At 39.1% G+C, this 20,485-nt stretch overlaps 1 protein-coding gene across 50 annotated transcripts in view; it reads left to right on the top strand.

The window, feature by feature from the left end:
* Slmap (sarcolemma associated protein) overlaps positions 1-20,485 on the top strand; it is a 118,084-nt gene that overhangs the window by 67,605 nt on the left and 29,994 nt on the right. For 8 of the 50 annotated variants that reach the window (XM_087587622.1, XM_087587623.1, XM_087587598.1 and 5 more), the window contains 6 exons: positions 611-751; positions 1,838-1,975; positions 4,575-4,743; positions 4,832-4,882; positions 5,300-5,350; positions 10,830-10,892. In XM_087587622.1, the coding sequence (XP_087443748.1) occupies positions 611-751; positions 1,838-1,975; positions 4,575-4,743; positions 4,832-4,882; positions 5,300-5,350; positions 10,830-10,892 (613 nt within the window). The remainder of the gene's footprint in view (positions 1-610; positions 752-1,837; positions 1,976-4,574; positions 4,744-4,831; positions 4,883-5,299; positions 5,351-10,829; positions 10,893-20,485) is intronic. The other 42 variants (XM_087587629.1, XM_087587631.1, XM_087587603.1 and 39 more) reach the window with 6 other exon arrangements.

Here is a 20,485-nt window from a genome sequence, read left to right as displayed (position 1 = left end):
AAAAGCAAGTCTACCTCAATTATTTACTAGATTAAAACAGAATAAATTGATTATTTTTTATACAACAGCAAATGACAATGAGTCACTATACTACACTTGTAGTTCTCTTTGTCGATGATCGATTATTCTGGTCTCTGTGAAGAAGTGCTTTGAGGTTGGCTCTCTGGCGGGTGGTCTCACCAACCTTGATGGTTCCCAGCTCCATGCTTAGCCTCAGGCTCTGCTCATCTCACACCTGCAGTCTGTCTTCTTTGTCCTCATGAAGAAACTCTTACTACTCTCGTCTTAGCTGTTGTTCTAAAACGATTGGGGCCTTTGATAGCAATGATTTTTGCTCACAAATAAAACTTATGATGGCTTCCACAGAATACAAGTAATTAATCTTAATATTTGAGAGAAACTATTTGCCTTTAACTCATTTCTATTGAAATTAGTATAATTTCTGAAGGCATAATTTACTGATATAACTTTGAAGTTAATAGTAGTCCAACATTTGTATTTGAGGGTATCTTAACATATAATTTTGAGTATTATAATGTGTTTCTTTCAAATGATAAGCAATTTTCAAAGGAAAGTGACTTAGGTGTAATGTGCGTGTCTTTTATGCTAGAATCAAACAGAAGATAGCTTACGGAAGGAGCTGGTAGCGTTGCAGGAGGATAAACATAGCTATGAAACCACAGCCAAAGAGTCCCTGAGGCGGGTTCTTCAGGAGAAAATTGAAGTGGTTAGAAAACTCTCAGAAGTGGAGGTATTTCACTTTTACTGTTATTGGGTTAAAGATTTATTTTACTTTTAAAATAGTATGTGTGGGTGTTGTATGCGAGTGGAAGTGTCTATAGAAGTCCGATGCCTTGGATCCACTGGACCTGGAGTTATAGACAGTTTTGAGCCATCTGATATGGATGCTGGGAACTAAATTACCTTTGCCTGGTCTGGAATTTGCTACGTACACCACGTTGGCCCCTGAAGTACTTTTGTTTCCCACGTGGTGGGACTAAACACATGCTGATACCATGTCTGATGGGAATTGATCTTTGTCATAGAGGTTGCTGGTTTCAGTGGAGTCTGGTCACTTAAGGCTGAGAACTTTACCACTTGACCCACCCTCTAGAGCAGTGGCTCTCAGCCTTCCTAGTGCTGAGACCTTTAATACAGTGCCCATGCCGAGACCCCAACCAGAATATTGTTTTTGTTGCTACTCCATACATAACTGTAATTTTGCTACTGTTAATCATAACGTGAATACACTTTTAGATGGTCTTAGGCACCCTGTAAGAGGGTCACTGTACCCATAAAAGTTAAAACTGTTGCTCTAGAGTGACACTGTGTGTGAGGACGTGGACAGTTTGTAGTGTGGTCTAATTCTATAATATGTGCTGTATATTCATTGATGTCTGATTAAGCATCTTTCTGCTTTCACATTAGATGAGTTGTTAGGTGGTTTTCTTGTTGCTTTAAGGACTGTGGGTGTGATAACGTGTCCTATTGTAATCCCCACACTTGGGCGTCTAAGGCAGGAGAGGGAGAGTCATAGGAGACCAGGCTCGCCGTGCTCCAGGGTGAACTTGAAGCCGGCTTAAGTGTAGTGCTGTTTCAAAAGCAAATGGAAAAGAAGTTGTTGGCTTTAGACTAACTCAAGGCGAGAAGTCATACTTGAGTAATAATAGGCAGCTCTCAATCGTGTCTTAGTGTCCGTGTTCCTGAGATTACTTTGTCTTTAACTTAGCTGTATATAAATTTAGTCCAAATGCTGATGTAGACAGATTGCACTGATGGTACATTTAAGTGAGTGCCGTTCTCTCCTGAGTGAGTCGCCTGTGACCTTGCCTTGCAGCGGAGTCTGAGTAACACTGAAGATGAATGTACCCACCTGAGGGAGATGAATGAGCGGACTCAGGAAGAGTTGAGAGAATTAGCCAATAAATATAATGGAGCAGTTAATGAAATTAAAGATTTATCTGATAAATTAAAGGTATGTATATTAGCACTTTTGTATTGCTGTGATAGAATATCACGAGCAAGATACCTTATAGAAGGAAGAGGTTACTTGGGCTTAGGGTTCCAGAGGAGTAGGAACCTATCAGCATCGTGGACGGGTAAGTGTAGCAGCCACAGCTATGGTAGCTGGAGCTGGAGGCTGAGAGCTCACTGGGAATGGCTCGAGGCTTTGAAACATCAAAGCCTATCCCCTGTAACATAATTCCTCCCACACCGGCACACTTCTTACACCTACTCAAACAGCATTACCAACTGAGGACCAAGTATTCAAACATGTGACCTCTGGGGGACATTCTTAGTCCACCATCACAGCTTATATTTAAATACCTGAAAGCACATTAAGCTTGTCACTAACATGCGAACAGCTTAAAAGGTTATGAGTCACCAGAGCTTCCAGGGACTAAGCCACTACCTAAAGACTATACATGGACTGACCCTGGACTCTGACCTCATAGGTAGCAATGAATATCCTAGTAAGATCATCAGTGGAAGGGGAAGCCCTGGGTCCTGCTAAGACTGAACCCCCAGTGAACGTGATTGTTGGGGGGAGGGCGGCAATGGGGGGGAGGATGGGGAGGGGAACACCCATAAAGAAGGGGAGGGGGAGGGATTAGGGGGATGTTTGCCCGGAAACCGGGAAAGGGAATAACATTCGAAATGTAAATAAGAAATACTCAAGTTAATAAAAAAAAAAAAAAAGGTTATGAGTCACCCAATGGCTGTTGATGTAAAATTGGGTAATTAAGAAGTTGAAACTGATAGTAAAAATAGAAAATGTATTCTACTTAGTCTACCTTCTATTACTGTTGAAAAGTAAAACCCTTTGAAGTAGACATACTTCTGGGTGGAAGTGTAGTTAGCACTTCATGAGTGCTTCAGCATCGCATAGACTAAGAAGAAGAACCGCGTTGTCCAATACACACTCGGAAGTAGATGAAAATCAATATGATATGAATTGGTGAGATGGCTCAGTGTGGGCACTGCCATGCAAACTGGAAGGCCCGAGTTTGGTTATAGAACCCGTGGTGGAAGGAAGGAAAGCCCCAGAATTGTCCTCTGACCTCCACTTGAGGGCCCTGCTACCCATGCACTAGAACTTAGCCGTGTGTAATACTCATGTGCAAACACACACATGCAGACACACATACATAGACAGACATGCAGGCACCCACACAATAATAATGATTGATAGATGGATGGATTATTAATAGAGAGAATTAAAACCCATAGTGAAATGTTTCATGGGATGACACAAGCCTGATATCTCGAGTTCACTCCCAGGAGCCCATGTAAAGGTAGAAGGCGGTGGATCAATGCCACAGAGTCGTGCTCTGACCCCCATGTGCACTTATCCACGCATCATACACACACACACGTACGTATTATAATAATAAAGTTTTAAAGAAGAATTAGCAACATCTAATATAATCAGGTGCTTTTAAAACCTCATTTTTAGGTCATCATCTCAGAGTTAGGGACCAGCTGTGTGGTGCTGCGGTAAATCCAGAGGTGCTTGGGTCGCTGGCTTGGATGTTGACCATAGCCTTCAGCTGTGCCACTGGCGCTGTTCCAGCTGCGATCCCTCTGGAACATTTTTTTTTTTTTTTTTTTTGGTTCTTTTTTTCGGAGCTGGGGATTGAACCCAGGGCCTTGCGCTTCCTAGGCAAGCGCTCTACCACTGAACTAAATCCCCAACCCCAACATTTTTTAATAGTGGCATCAGACCATAGGGTGATGTCTAGTTGGTCCTTTAAAGTCTTGTGTTGTGGGGTTGGGGATTTAGCTCAGTGGTAGAGCGCTTGCCTAGGAAGCGCAAGGCCCTGGGTTTGGTTCCCAGCTCCGAAAAAAAAAAAAAAAAAAGTCTTGTGTTGTTCATATGTGTTGGCAGGTTGTGAGAGGGAAGGAAGAGATTGTGAGGGACTGAAGAGAAAATAGAGTGTATGTGCCACAGAAGCAGAAAAGGAGTGTGGGAAGAGAGATGAGGCAGCCAGAGAGGCAGCGGCCATCATAAGGGTGAATTAAAGTAATGTCTAGGCACATATGTACGAAGAGTGTCATAGGAAACAGTACTTTGTGATATCAACTTAGAAATTAATTAAAAGAAAAGTGATCCTGCCTTCAGTTGAGTGCCTGCAAGGTAGGTATTTATCAGAGAAGGCAGAACATAGCTCACGGAAGTTCTCAGAGAGGTCTCTTGTTGAGAGGGGTGTTTTGGGGAAGGGTTTGTCTTTTTAGATAATAATTGTAAATTAGAACTATCAAACAAGATGTAATAATAGTAAATTTGGGAATACATACTTCCCACATAACAAACGTGGAGGATTTAACTTAAACTCTAGCACTTGTTTACCGGTTTCCTTGTTTGCTTCTAAGTTTTCCTCTGTAGTAGTGAGCTCTGTGCAGAATCCCTCACTTTCCACATCAAGTCTCTTTGTTTTCTGTAGGAAATCAGCTTTATAAATATGTTCTATAATTCTGAATTTATTTCTCAGAAGTGTAAGTCAGTCCTGGCTTTAGGCTAGTTAAAGCAAGGTGAGACTTTTGTGAAGTTACTGAAGATTCCTACCCATTAGGCAGCAGAGGGAAAACAAGAGGAAATCCAGCAGAAGGGACAAGCTGAGAAGAAAGAATTACAGGCTAAAATCGATGACATGGAAGAAAAAGAACAAGAGCTCCAGGCAAAAATAGAAGCTTTGCAAGCTGATAACGATTTCACCAACGAGAGGCTGACAGCTTTACAAGGTGAGCTGACTGAGACAGAAAGTGGTTTTATTTGATTTTTGTTCTCTTTGTCTGTGAAATACCTTTTTCTTGGACTATTTTTTTACAGTACGGTTAGAACCCCTGCAGGAGAAAACTCTTAAAGAATGCAGCAGCTTAGGTAGGTGTCACTTAATTAGCGATGTTTTCATTAGCTGCTAACCTCATTCTCATTGATTGCTCACTTCCCACACTGCTGACTTGCATTTGCTGTTTTACTCACCAAGGATCAAAGGTTGTGTATTTGGAAATCTCCTTTTACAGTACTCACGATGCCACCAGTGGGCGCCATTGCTCAGACTTTGATTCAGATCTTTGCCTTTGAGATCTTAAGTAGCAGGATACACACACACACACACACACACACACACACACACACACACACACACACACACACGTTAGCAGAGAATGGCAGCTTGAACTCTTCTTCCAAATAGTGTTCTATACAAAGTCAGTGTGAGTAGAAATATTAAATGCTGTCCTTACACTTGAAGCCAGTTTTCTTTGATCAGGCAATGATATCCTGTCTTAATCCTAGGGATACAAGTTGATGACTTCTTGCCTAAAATAAATGGGAGCACAGAAAAAGGTAGCGTAAAATATTAAATATTCTTTTCATGATATTCTTCTATCATTTAAGTAGGACAAAGAGCTAAATGCTTGATTTTTAGTACTTGAAGTAACACATATATACAACAACGTTCACATAACATTTAAATCCGTCGTTTAAAACCCAGCTTCCCTTAATAGTCTAAGATACAGAGGTGATCTACACTTAGATATCCCTCGCTGTGTGGGAACTACAATGGCTTGGGTAAGAAAATGTTGCCAGTTACTAGCCGCAGCTTGTTTCATATAGCTCCCACCTTCCAGGAGGTCTGTGCAGTGCTGTTCATTACACTCGGTGCCCAGGCCTCCATTTGCAGTGTATGTAATGTCCCATTGGATGCTTTATCTAAAAATTCCTTTTAGTTTTTGACCCTCTTTTTCTGGATAGCAGGAGTTCTCAATCAACCAAACTTAGACGAGCAGTTTGCATTGTTCTTTGTTGTCCCCCGTCCCCAGCCCAGCTCCCTCTCTTTTATGCAGAATTTCACTGTGCCACCATGGCTGGTTAGAATGATCTACTTAAATCATGCTGGCCATGAGCTCACAGAGATCTCTCCGCTTGTCTCTGTCCTGCAAGTACTGAGACCAGAGACATGAGCCACCCTCCCAGCACATGGATGCTTTTTAATCCTATAGTCCTGTAGTGCGGTTCTTTTCATTGGCTGTTTGCCTCATTCCTCTAAGAGTGATGGAAAGCCAATTCCAGCTGTGTGCATAATCTTACACTGGATATGTGGAGTACTTAAGGATTAAATTATTTTCAGTGAATACTTATCAGCTGATTTTAATATATGGAGTTTAGAAGAAGGTATTAGAAGGTCAGAACTAGAACTTCTTTTTTTAAAAGATGTTTATTATATATACATCATACAGCCTTCTGCCTGCATGTATGCCTGCAGGCCAGAAGAGGGTACCAGATATGATTACAGATGGATCTGGTTACAATGTGGTTGCTGGGATTTGAACTCAGGACCTCTGGAAGAGCAGCCATCTCTATATCCCAGAACTGGAACTTTAGGTCATATCCTTGTCATGTCAAGAGGTCAGAGTTAATGAGCAGCTTCTTTTGATTTGTTTGAAATAAAAAAAGGGATGAGCTGGAGATGTAGCCTCATGTGTTTTCCAAGCCAATGCCTTGGATTCAAACCCAAAAAGGGGAAAAAAACCTTCTAGTAGCTGCCAAAGCTGGCCCAGCTAGCCATGTAGATGTGAGCTGTACAGTCAGGGTCTAATATTGCGTATATTGTGTATTTTAGGGTTCTTGAGAAAAGAAGTATCCATTGCTATTTGACTTCTCTGTGTATTTTATAAAATGCCCCAAGTGTTTTAGATTTGAGGCTTTTGAGTTTGAATTTGAGGATTTTTAAAGGTGTAGTTTATATTCATTTTACCAAAGTTTTTACTTGCTATGTATTATTTAGCAAACTTTTGTTAAATGAGTTAATCATCGTCTTCTAGTACTTTTTCTTAAATGATTTTATGTTTTCCATTTTTGTTTCTTTTCCTTTCTGATTGTATACTTTTTATTTAAATTCATATTTCCTTGAATATGTATCAAATGTTATATTATTTAATACAAGCTATGGACTTTAATTTTTTCAATTCAGTATCTTTATGTACATACAAAACCATCTTTTTGCTAGAGTTGTCAGATTACTGTGTAAAATTTTTGCCCCAAAGTTTAGACTAGTAGTCTGCTTTCCTATTAGAGAATAGTTATAAACTCCTTAATTTAATATTAAATGAATAAAATTTTTATTGTTATGGGGTACTCCTTGCTATAATTATTATCCCATTGTTAAAGTGTCTGGGTCTGTGTTGACAGTGTGTTAAACACCATGAGAATGACTAGCAGAGCATTTTGACAGTAAGGTCTTACGTTTGTACAAACATCTCACTATGCTACATTTTATTGCAGAGTGGACTTTGTAATATGATAATTTGCCTTTTAAAACATCACCAAAGTTTACAGCCACAATTTTCATGAATTTTAAAGTGAACATTACCCTTCAAGTAGTAGAGAAAAATACCAAGTGTAGATGCAAGAGAAAAATGTCAACAGTGTCTAGAGATAGTGTAGTTTGTGGTTCTTCCAATGAACTCTTTTACAGATTTTATACTGTAAGGTTTTGTCCCTTTTTAAACAAGCATCATTTATATATATTGTAGTATAGAATAGTGCTGTCTAAAGCAATATATGAGAAGTTTAACAATGTGTAGTAACTATAGTAAATGTTTAAAAAGAAGCAAGTAAAACACATTTTAGTAGTAATTTAACCAGCAATTTAGAAATTGTTATTTAAGTATGTAACCAGTATTTAAGGGCTAATAATGAGCCATTTCATATTAATTGTCCCTAGTAAGTGCTTAAAATTGTCCTGTATTTATTTTATGCTGCACATAGCTTGGTGTAAGCATGGGTTGTTTAAATGGCTTGGTGGCATATGCATTCAGGGGCTACACCAGCACAGGTATAGCATGGTATAAAGAAAACCGTCATCCAACAGAAACTTATTTGTATAAACCATGCATTCTAAATAGACCAGCTCTTTGTGTTTCCATGTTCAGTCCCCCCACCCCCACCCCCATTTTTCACTTTAACCAATGTCACTGAAACTTGTTTCCTTCCGGTCGGCATCTGGCTCCGTGTAGATTACCATGATAGCAGTGTGCTCTGTAGTTGTGCCAACTCAATTCCTAAGGACCTGAGTTCAGTAAAGACTGTGAGGTGTCATCTTTGAAATGCTTTATATAGACTCCGAGAATGCTGTCTCGTGTATGTAAAAGGTGCTTTTGAAGACATGGCACATATATATTTGCCTTTTTACTTAAATCGTAGACTTTATCTAAGCTGGTCTACTAAACATCTTAGGGTCAGATTCAGTTATTAAAAATAGAGTGCACAGGGTCCTGGGGAGATGGCTCAGTGCTTCAGAGCGCTTTCTGCTCTAGCTCCAGAGGATCCAGCATCCTGTTCTGACCTTTGTGGGTTCCTGCATGCAAAAGTAGAGTAATTGAGTTTTAGCTTAGTGAGTAATAGTGGGTATCCTGGTTACTGTTCTGCCGCTGTGAAGAGACACCATGACCAAAGCAACTTACAGAAGGAAACATTCAATACCGTATCAGAGGGTGAGTCTCCATCATGACACGGGTAGGCAGGCATGGCTCTGGAGAAGTAGCAGAGAGCTCACATCTGATTTGCAAATTGCTGGCTGTGAAAGAGTGAGAAAAGTGGCCTGGCTTGGGTTTTTAAGCCTCAAAGTCAACGCCCAGTGACACCTCCTTCAACAAGGCCATACCCCCTAATTTTCCCAAACAGTTCTACCAATGGGGTGGGGTGGGAGGTTCCGGCAGGGGGGGTGGGCAACCATTCAAATATGTGAGCCTGTGGAGGCCATTCTCATTCAGACCACCACAGTGGGATTCCCCGTCTTTAATAAGAATCACCAGGAATTGATTAATACTGATCTGAAGTTTGGTGTCAGGTCTGTCATAAAGTCTTTAGTTATGTTAAAGTTGATTTAAAATGAGTTTTAACATTTTCTGGTAAGCATGTATTAAAGGTTTATGACATTGTCGTACATGTGTACTCTTCCTTATAGTCCCCTCTCCACCAACTCCTCCTCTCCCCAATGGTTCCTTTACATCCTGTAGATGGATTGGAGCTAGAGTACATGGAGGACATGTATTTGTCTTTTTCCTCCCATTTTCCTTTTGTGTTCTCCATCTTTTTAGGCTACTTCCTCCCCACCCATAATCTCTTCCTACTACCCCCATCACATACGTTATATATTCATTTAAATCTAGACTTTATGTATGAAAGAAGCTTGGGACAGAAAGAGTCTGGCTTCTCTTGTTAACATTTGACCATCAGTTCTATCCATTCTCTTGCAGATGATCAATAAAGCGCTGTTCTGTTGTGTGTATATACTACATCTTCTTTACTTGTCCAAACAAATTTTCACACTTAATGTGATATGCATAGTTTGAATTTTGAAAGTGTTTAGTTTAGAGATTATGTAAAAATTACTTTAATTTGACATTTTTTGAACTACTGAGAGCTTCTGTTGTTCTAGTTAGCTCCAGTTGTCATATTCTATTTATCTAAATTACTGTTCAAATTTCTATTCCAGTTAATTTTTAATTTTTTTATTTGGGGCTGTATTATACTTCTCACTAATCTTTCTAAAACAAAGATTGTACTAATCTTCCTTCCCCCTGTTTTTCTCTTATAACTATAGCATGGGCCCTTTGGTTATTGTTTAACTGGAATAAAAGAAAATGACAATTGAAAGGTTAAGAAGGCAGTTAACAGGAGTGGTGTCAAAGAGGGACTGTCACAACAGACACCAAGACAAGAGAGAGATGGGCAAGGGGAGGTGGAGAAGAGCAGGGTGGACAGTGACTGTGGTGCTGGGCTAGGCCAGTGTACACATTCCAGGGTGGACGGAGTGCCTTCCGTCTGCAGTAGTCGCCATGCTGAGGCCCAGCCTTTACACTCAAGCTTCTGGAACCTCTTTGTGCAGCTTTGAGATACAAATACCTTACTGAGGAATCTCTTTTGGATTCAAAAGTTAGCTCTTGACCTTACGGTTGAGTTATTGTAAGAAAAGGGCTGAAACTCTTTAACTGTATGTTAATTTTTAATTTTCTCTTTGTAAACTACTTTTTACAAAACTGGATAATTTATTTAAGTAAGCAAAACCATCTATGAAGCTCTTGTTTTCCATTGGGTGGGACATGAAATTTGGGTTGAGATAAACAATGTAATGTAGTGTAGATAAAGGAAACCATTTGTCATGAATGTATAAAAATATCTATCTCATCAATTCCTTAAAGGTCTACAGAATTGCCTGTAACCGCCCCCCTCCCCAGCTTCTTACTTAGATGGGGTGCATACCATAGTCCTCCTGTCCTGGGAGCTCACTGTGTGTGCAGCCCACATTGGTCTCAAACTCATGGCAGTCCTCCTGCCTCATTCTCCTAGTGGTCTGGAATTTAGGCATAAGGTACCATGCCTGGCTGATTTTATGTATTCTAAAGTTTTTAAATCTTAATTAAAATCAACGTCTTGGAAGAGCGACTGATAGTACACACACCTGAAATTAATTCAGTAATAAAAACACAAATCACTTTAGAGTATTTGCACATATGTTATGGGGAAGGTACATATGAAAAGGGGGGAGAGCTTTTTAAAGCAATATATTTGTTTTTGTTTATTTTTTGAGCTATTTGGATAAAAACTGTACCTTTAAAAGCTAGCCATTCAGAGTAAACTAGTGATTATATAAATTACACTTGAATTCAACTTGAAAATGATTCACTAATATACTCTAATATACTCTATTAGTTCTTTTCAATTACCTATGTTAAATAATTAAAAAAAAATTTACCTTCGCTGTTGTTTATTTCAAGACAGCAACAAACTATATCCTTAAAGGTCTTTCTTTCTTTATTAGAGCGCTTGCTTTCAAAGAGTGGCGGGGACTGCACTTTTATTCATCAGTTCATAGAGTGCCAAAGTGAGTACAGAGTATTTTCACATTGATTTTCAATGAACTCAGGGCTGAAGTTAAGGAGGCTGTGAGGAGGATCTCAGTGTACTTGTTGTAGTAGAAGCATGCACGTAATTAACTATTTTCAGGTACCAGTAAACCTTTCTGTTTCTCTCTTTGAGAAAAAAATTCTCACTGCATTTGCGGGAACACACACACACACACACACACACACACACACAGAAAGCCACAGGAAGAAACTTCACACTTGCTAGTCACCTATTGGGATAAAGCAGACTTCTGGGCTGTGAAGTGCCTACACTTCTAATGTTAGAAATGTTTGTCCATGTGAGTATTGTGTCTGCTTGTCTTATTTGTGTGTCTGTCTGTACACCATTGTCTACACATTGTCTTCAGAGGCCAGAGTGAGGCTAGTGCTAACTGCTGAGCTGTCTCTCCTGCTCACACCTAAGCTTTCTTTGTGTACAGTACCTATGTGTACTAGAAGTACCTATGTGGATACTTGATGAAGAAATATTGACAATGGCTTCTTCATTCGAGTTCTAGTTCTAGCACAGATTGAGGTTTAGGTACATTTCTCAGATTAAATGAAGCAAGTAGTCTTTTTGGGCACTCAGCTCCAAAGACAGCCCTGGCACAGTACAAGCTTTTTATTTTACGGAACGGGGAGCAATAAGTTGTCTTACACTCTGGTGTTCCCTACTGTTAGTTAGCAACTTCCAAAAGGGGGTCTTTAGGAATATTAAAGGTAAGCTGGTCTTGGTGTTTTAGACCTCTTCTGAGTTCTAAACAAAATATTGTGAATCCTTTTTATTTGAAGTTCGTATAGCAGCTTAAATCTCTTCACAGAACGTGACAGCATTTTGTAAGTGTTGTTAGTGACCACTGAAGTCACCATGTACAGTGGAGTTCGTGCTTATATGCATTTCTTTTTTGTCACACAGATACTCTCAAGCATTTTTCCTTTCTTCCCCTCCTGAAAAGAATGTTTTTTATCCATATCTCATGCATATATGTTTGTCTCATGCTTAACCCCAGCACCGTTTGTGGTTAAAAGGGTCACACATGGTTTTGGAGCATACAGTTTTAGTAGGTCACAGTTACAACTCCCAAGAGTTGTTTAGAAAAATATATAATTGCATTAAATGGTTTTAGAAGAGCTGTTCCCCTCCTCCATCAGTTTAAAGCTATTTTAAGGTTTTGGTTTTTTTTTAATAAATGTGACATTTTTCCAAACTCTTAATACTTGTGAACCATCTGATAACTTCATCTCAAGGGAATTGGCACAGTGATTTCTGTGAGGGAAGATAATTTATACTCACTGAAATTAGCAAGAGGACATAATTTTAAATAAGATTCTAGAAGAAATACTTTTGATACTTTTATTATTTGTAATGCTACTTCTATTGTATTTTATATATATTTTAGCTTTTAGAATTTGTACTTTAAGCCCAACAAATAAGATCATCAAAAGATCATGTTGCTGAATTGCAATTTTCAAAGTCCTTTTTAGTAGCAAATAAAGGTCATAGAGTTTATTCTTATCACTTACCTATTCTGCAAAAGGAAACAACCCCCCTTAAATGTCTAATTTATATTATACATTTAATTTAAAGTAATATAAAGTATAATTGTAGTCTAATATTTAAGTGAAGAAAACTACTTAGGGAATTTTATTACAACATATTTGTGTGGTAAAATGAGCCAGATAAGCATTAAGAGAAACGAAGTCACAACAAATACCCTCAGTGAGAAAGTTAACTAATTAAGATCTTAGTGCTAATCAACTGTGTGTTTGCACAGGAAAATACTGAGCCTGCGGGACACAGAGGGAAAGAAACTCTCATTCTTGTACACAGAGGGAGAGCAAAGAACAAGTAATAAGGCAAAACAAAACAAAAGGGCTCCTCTACATCTGATCTTTTGAATTTTTAGTACAAATAGTGAGAGGTTCAACTCTATTTGAGTGGCTCAGAGAAGCGTGTTGTAAGAATCTGGTTTTTAATTTTAGATAGCAACAGTTTGCTTTCCATGATGGTATCTCGAATTTTCCAAATTAACTTGGTTCCTTAAATAAGGATTACTGGAAAGAGGGTCATCTTAGGACATGCTGCCATTGTAGTACTAAGTCTACAGTAGTGTCACAAGGAAGGACACAGCAAACGCTCAGGGCACTTAGGAACGATTGGGGATTATGTACTGACAGCCATAAATCATCTTTTTTGCTAGTTTTTGTTTGTTGATTTGTTGGCTTTGTTTTGTTTAATGGCTCAACATCTTAAATTGATTGGACTTGATTGCGAAGTATGTATTTAGTGTGCAGCAGTACTTCAAATTCTTTTTCCAGTCTTTTAAAAAGCGATGTCAAATACCTTGTTTATGATTTATTAGGCTTATGTAGCATAAATTCAGTGTTTTAGAAACTAAAAGCTCCTGGTTTACTTCCATTGATTCTTTATATTTAGTGTCTTGGGAGATATTCCATCTTACCTGTGTGAACCCATAAAAATATAGATTGATTCTGTAGGAAACATTTTAATGTTTTCCTTGTATGGAAAATCAGACTGTGTTTTTGAAAAAGTTCTTTTACAAAAAAAGTGCTTAATTCTGGAAAAGAAGGCGGGTTTTTAAAAAGGCTTAAGTGTATAACCTTTTACACAATTCCCAATCTGTAAATATTCTATATAAAATTACATAAGTCTAGAATTAGCAGGTAACTTCATTAAGACTTGTTAAAACTTATTAGCAAAAAATTATCTTCAGGCTACCCAGGTTTAGGAAGAACTTCACTGTGCATTTTTTGTTTGGTCCATGAACTCTCCCCTGATGAGCTGAGTGAACTGTGAAGGACACAGCAACCTAAGATCCGCCGGTCCTTGAGTGCAAGGAGCATAGTTCTCTGGACGGCTGCCTGCGTCTGGGCTGTCGGGCTGCTGTATGTGCTCACATGAGATTTTGCTGCTGGATGCCAGAAAATTCTCTCAGGCCTGCTTTGTAGAGATAGATTGTCCATTTTCCAGGAGCCAGCTCACTCTGGATGGCATTACCAAGTGTCCCGAAACCGATGCCTCTGTGGTCTTCATCCATGCTTATGTTTTGTAGCATCTCCAGTTTGTTTGTTTTTTTTTTAATCTTACTGGCTTGCAAAATATTTTTCCCCTTGTTCTAGCCTCATTTTGAAATTACAGGCATTGTTTCTGCAGGCTTCTTCCAGTACCTTCTTTCTGCTCCGGCTTGCTCATACTTACTGAAACTGAACCCTTAGAGGAATCCACTGACGAGGTGTTACTGGGTGACTCTGTTTACGCTGTGTCACTCTGTGAGGGCAGCCTCAGAACAGTCTTAACTGGGTGCCAACTCTACTTCAAATACATTTTTTTAAACTTTGGTTTTAAAAATTATTTTATTTCTCTAAACCTGGTCAGTCTATTTGTGATTAAAAAACATCAGGGAATTGTAGTTCTGTACTCGAAGTAGTTTATACTCCCCATCATGGGAAAACTTTCTCTCAGAGTTAGATGTTGCTAATAAATATTTGATCTCTTTGTTCTTAACTTGTCTGCTCTAGATATGTCGAAGGCCCTTGGCAGCTCTTAGCACTTGAATGGCAGGAAATGATGCCAGTGCTGTCTTTTCTGTTCTTAGATTGGTTTGTTTTCATCGTGTCTCAATTCCGAACCCCTCTCTCCTCCTTATTCCTACTTCCTCTTGTTTAAAAATAAACGAATGAATAAACAAACAAACAAATAAACAAACAAAACAGCTCCAGAATGTCTTCTATAGCAAGACTTGCTTTAGCTGATTTTACTTCACCAGAAATGAATCCCCATGTACATGTCTGAATTATTAAGATGCACGTGTGCAGCACCTATGACGTTCTATAGTCTAATTTCTGCTAGTGAGTTACCAGTCTGTGAGGAAGATCAGTTGCTAACTTGATGTTGAACTTTAATTATAATTTCATTTAATTATATCTTCATATTAATTATAATAAGTTTATTTTTTGCATTTGCTTTTTTAGAATCAGTCAACTCTTCAGGTGACGTTGACTTGTTTCCATTTATAATGTTATGAGAAGAATGGTGGCAGGATTTTTTTTCACTGACCATATGATTGCTGGCTAATTAGCCCCCTTTAGCCTTCCCTCCTTCCCTCCTTCATAAAATGAGATGGTTGTACATACTTTGTGACACTGTTTTAAAACTTAGTTGAGATTATATTGACCTGGTGCCCTCTGCTCTTAGCACACAGAAGTACTTGTGAACTGGGAGGGAGAAGAGGCACCGTGTCTGGAACTCTGAGGGGAAAGCCTTGGAAGGGACAGCCTTAGAAGCTTTTCTTGGAATAGCACTTTCCTCCCTCTCCATCCCAGGCCTGGGGTGGGGCAAGCCAGCTGAGCTAGCTTTGTTTTTCATGTTACTGTAATATTTTCTCATAATCTAGAGTTTTACTTTTTAATTAACAGCATGCAAGCCTTTTACAAAATTTTAATTGCTGGTATGTTTGCAATTTACAGAATTTAGGGGCAAGCGCATTATGACAATATTTCATGATGAAGCTCAGTTTTGAGATTTAGAAATCTCTTTTGGGTTGATAGTTGCAGAGCAGAGAGGCTAGTTCTCCTCCAACCATTGGTTTACCTAGGATCCTTAGTTGTACTTAGGTTATTGCCTTAGCACTGTCCTTTTCATCTAAGGAACCTAATGTCTGCATGGGTGGGATCCCTTTAGTCTTCTTGTGAGTGTGAGTATTTTACTTTGTTCTTTATTTCTATTTTGAACCACATAGTAATGTGATACCTAATTTATTTCTGTGAACCAAGAAATAAGATTAGTTCTCATCTGTAGAGTTTTGGCAGATTCAATAGCTTTTACAATTTCATTATTCTATACTTTATGACTAAACTAAATGCTTAGATATTGGTCCCTGATATAGTTAAGATGTAATTATAGTAAAATGTGTTGCTAGTTTTACTCCCCAGAATAAGCTCTGTATAGAGGTGACCAAGGAGGTATATCAGATTTAAATCAAAGATGTTCACAGCAGCAGTGTTTATAATAGTCCAAAACTGGAAACAACCCAGAAGACTTTTAATATTAGTGAATAAATGTACTGTGATCTGTTGGGTGCCAGAAGCCTAACATGTAAGACTATGCACTGACATTAGACCATTAAAGTTACATTTAGTCAGGTACGTTTGGTTAGGTGACTAAAGAAATATGAAAGTGTGCACAGGGAGATAAAGTGCTTGTTGCACATGCACAAAGGCCAGCGGGATGTCTAGTAGCAGTAGAAAAATCTGGGCATAGTGTCCCATCCTGATAGTCCCAGGGAAGGTAAGGCAAAGACAGGAAGACGTCTTGGCCAGCTGGGCTAGTGAACAGTGAGAACCAGGTTCAGTGAGACTTCTCTCAAAAATAATAGCAGAGGAAGGAACCCAGTGTGATCTGTGGCCTTCACAAGCATGCACAAACGTGTGCCCACATACCCACACGTGAACATGCACACATACACCAAGAAATTGAGGAAGCAGATAAATATGCAAGAGTAAGTATCACAAAGTCAGGTAGCCCTCGCCTTTGTGGGGAGAGAACAGAGCGTACTGAGGGCTTTGGCGTTGATAGAAACTGTTTTGATTGGGAAGCACTCTCATAGAAACTCACTTTATAAATACCTTTAAAAACTGTTCGTGTGTGTGTGTCTTACACAGTAAATACACATGGCTTAAGTGTGACACTATGCAGATGAGGTGGCACAGGCCTATAATCCTAGCAGTGAGCAGGCTGAGGTAAGAGGGCTGCTGGAGCTGGAGGTAAGACCCTGCCTCAGATAGACGAGAGTGATGAGAATCCCACGCTAGAGTAAGATCTGAAGGACCTTATGTTACATGGACGCTCTTTCTGCCAGTCTCTGATGAGGGGTGGCGGAGTAGACAGGCCGTAAGCAGACGCTGTTACTTATCTCTGTAGATTATAGGGCTTGCAGCAGGTCTCCTGTGTTGTTGGAGGTTTGATGTTTTGTTTGCTTTGTTTTTTACTTTCTCAAAATGAAAGGAAGGGTTTTGAGCAGTATATTTTAATATGACCCCTCCTCCCTTATTTATGGTTTTTCATATGGTTTTTCTGTATAGCCCTGGCTTCTTGGAACTTGCTCTGTAGATCAGGCTAGCCTCTAACTTAGAGATGGCCTGTCTCTGCCTCTCTGAGTGTTGGCATTAAAGGTGTACCCTACCATTTCCTGGCTGAGTTTTTGACGTAGTTGAGAAAGACCAGAAGAGTTATATTCATATAGCCAGGCAGATAAACCACGTAGGTCAGATTTGTTTTGGGACACCTCCCCATTCTTCTTAAACCAATTTATCATATCTTTGTTATCCTGGTGCATAGTAGTATTTGAAGGAATCCTTATATTCCCACAAGTAGTTTATAGTGAATTGAGGAAGGTGGAGATAGTGGACAGTTGCAGCATCCCGTCAAAGAGATTTGAATAAAGAATAGTGGAACAAGAGAGGAGGGATACCAGCATCATTTAGGAGAAAGGAAGAACATAGAAATTCAGCTTTAGCCACGATGAGATTAAGTCTCTGTGGGATTCTGGATGAATAATCTAGAAAGCAGTTAGAGAATAGAGTTCTGGAAACTAAGAGAGAGTGTGGTTTTCCATCAGCATTAGAAATAGTTCAGTTGCAGATAATTAATACAGTGAATACATGAATTGTATTGCCATTAGCAAAAATCTTGAATACCAGATGCACATGTTTAAATTATGTCCTCATGGAGTAAAAGGCAGTGAAAGGCTAAGAAAAGATGGGCAGGCATAGGACATGAATGGGCAGTTCAAAAGTAAAGGACAGCGTTCTTAAAAGGCAGTTGAAAGTTTTTTATTAAATATAGTTAGTGAATCCATTTATAACATTTAGGTCATGAGGAGAGTGGGAGAAAAGACAGTAGCAAGTCATAGGTGTAGGCAAAATTTTGGACTGTTTCAAACATATTGATCAGGTGTGCGAGATTTGGAATTGTATTATTTCCTACTGTACATGGGGTAGAGGGTAAGTCTTGCATCTACAGATGTGAAGGCTCAGGAAGGAGGAGTCCGTGTAGTGCTTTAAGCAAGGACGTGGGTTTGCCTGGGCTTCATTCCCTTACCCTAGGCTGTTCAGGAACTGCTGCTCACGCAGCTCTTGACGCCCCATAACTGCTTCTGGAACTTTGCATGTAAGGTTGGAATATAAGAAAAACGGGACATTGTGAGCCAGGGAAGAAGCAGGAAAAAATATAAAGCAGAAGAAAGCTTTTAAGGAATATAATTACTTTCTTCAGAAAGTTAGATACTTTATAAATCAAACAAGAAACTGATTATATTGTCTCTTAGAAGATACAGCCCAGTAAAATCATTGATAGATAAGAGTTTTTCAAATCAGTACAAGAGTTTTAAAACGAGTAAATATTCTAGAAAATGGTAAGTATGTTGAGTAAAATTTTTTCTAAAGTAAATGTTTTAAAATAAGGAATTCTCATGAGAATATTAAGTTTAGCTGTGAGAAGTGAGGAAAATGATGTGTGGAAGGACACGGGTGGGGAATATACTTATCAATAAAACAAACTGTAATACAATTCCCCAGCGAAAGGTATTGAAATTCTACACTGTGAGCTAAGAAGATACACTGGATGTTCATCGAATTGTGTCTGAAAAGGTGACAAGCTAAACCAGACACTAAGGCACACACTGTATGGTTCCATTTCTGTGATCCATCCAGGGTAAATAAATCAAGTGATAGGAAACAGATCAAAACCTGCCAGGGCCACAGAGGGAGGTTTGGGGAATAAATGCTTAATTTTTATTTGACTTCTTTTGGGGTGATGGAAATGCTTTGGGTATTATGAATGTACTAAATATTACTGAATTGTTCCTTTAAAATGGGTGGTCTACGTGAATTTTAGTTGAGAAAGGGTGGGAGGAGGGGAGTACAAAAATAATAGGACTGGGCATTCTCTCTCCAGTATGGGGCAAGGGATTTAATGGCTTTAAGGGTAAAAGAAAATTCATAGTAAGCAAAATTATAAGATGGTAGTAAATAAACCCTGGAGTCTCTCTCTCCTCCTCTTCTTCTTCCTCCTCCTCCTCTTCTTCCTCCTCCTCTTCTTCCTCTTCTTCCTCCTCCTTTCCAACTTCTGTATTCCTGTACTTATTATTTTTAGATTTATTTATTTTTATTTTGTATATATGATTATTTGCCTTTATGTATGTATGTGTACTGTGTGTGTGTGTGTGTGTGTGTGTGTGTGTGTGTGTGTGTGTGTGTGGTGGCCATGGAGGCCAGAAGGGTGTGTCAGACATCCTAGCACTGAAGTCACACTGCCACATCGATGTTGAGAACGGAGGGTCCGCCCCTCTGCAAGAGCTGCTCTTATCCACTGAGCAATGTCTGGGTTTTTACTGGCTTAGTCTGTCAAGCATTTGTTTCCTGTCCATGCCACTTGTCTGTCATGTGGAGAGTACTTTGTGCCATATCATTACTCAGGGCTTGTAGGGGTAACAATCTTACTGTGATGCTGCCATCTCAAAAGATGATGCTTGACTTCTTGTAGTGTGGGCCGTGAACTTCTGTCTTCTCTTACGAGCTTTGGCCCTGGCTTGGTGCTGTGGAAGTGGGTGTGTCACCCCAGGTACTCAGAAAAGAAAGGCAGATCAGTTATTGTAAGCTCTGGAAATCCTTACCACCTATGAGAGATTTTCATTAAGCTCATGCAGGTTCAAAGCTAGAAGAAGCAGAGCCCTGTGCTTCTAAAACTTTGAAGAAAAAATATTTCCTGTACAATTGTGGGCCTAATTAAACTGTCGTGTGAAAAGTGTTAGTAGAACACTAGCATGTTCAGAGGAGAGAGTGACACGTCATTTACCCTCTGCCCATTCCTTCTAATGAGATTATCAGGAGTTATGCTACAATAATAAAAAGAGTAAAACAAAAGAAAGATTTAGAATCCACAGTGCAGGATACAGTTGACTAAAGCAGTAAAATTAAAAGGATGAGAAAAGTCAGGTGAGGTAGTGCAGTAAATGCAGTACTTGGGAGGTTGAGGCAGGAGGATCTGAAATTGTGTTTCTATAAAAACTTAGACTGAAAAAATTAGTTTTATAAAGGTTTACAGTTTATAAAAGTTCATAAAAGTTCTTAAAAGTTATAAAGTGCCAAAATACTGAATGACTTCAAATAAATTGTAAAGATACAGGAAATGCTAAAAGCACATGCTATTGTTTCTTTTAAAGAACTAGCTCTTCTAAAATCATCCATCTTCTTGATATATATTATATGGTCTCTTCTGAATGGCATCACTAGGAAATAAACTATCGATAGGCATTGCTTCTCTTCTTTAAGGAAACTGCCTTCCAGAATTCCTCTATTTCAACTTTGTCTCCTCACATACGAGTCTAGACTTTACAATAGCACTCCAGTCTTCTGCAGTAATGGGGTTGTTCTAGTAAGCTTAGTTCTCTAGTTCCCCTTCAAGGATCAAGCCTTTTGTTGAAGCTTGGTCATGGGGTAATGCTGTCGTCTTTAAATTTGGTCATGGAATGTGTTCCACAGCTCCTCTCAG

The sequence above is a fragment of the Rattus norvegicus genome, chromosome 16 (genome assembly GCF_021556685.1).
Source record: "Rattus norvegicus strain SHRSP/BbbUtx chromosome 16, alternate assembly SHRSP_T2T, whole genome shotgun sequence".
In the NCBI taxonomy this organism is placed as follows: Eukaryota; Metazoa; Chordata; class Mammalia; order Rodentia; family Muridae; genus Rattus; species Rattus norvegicus.
This window is presented reverse-complemented; position numbering and strand designations above follow the sequence as displayed.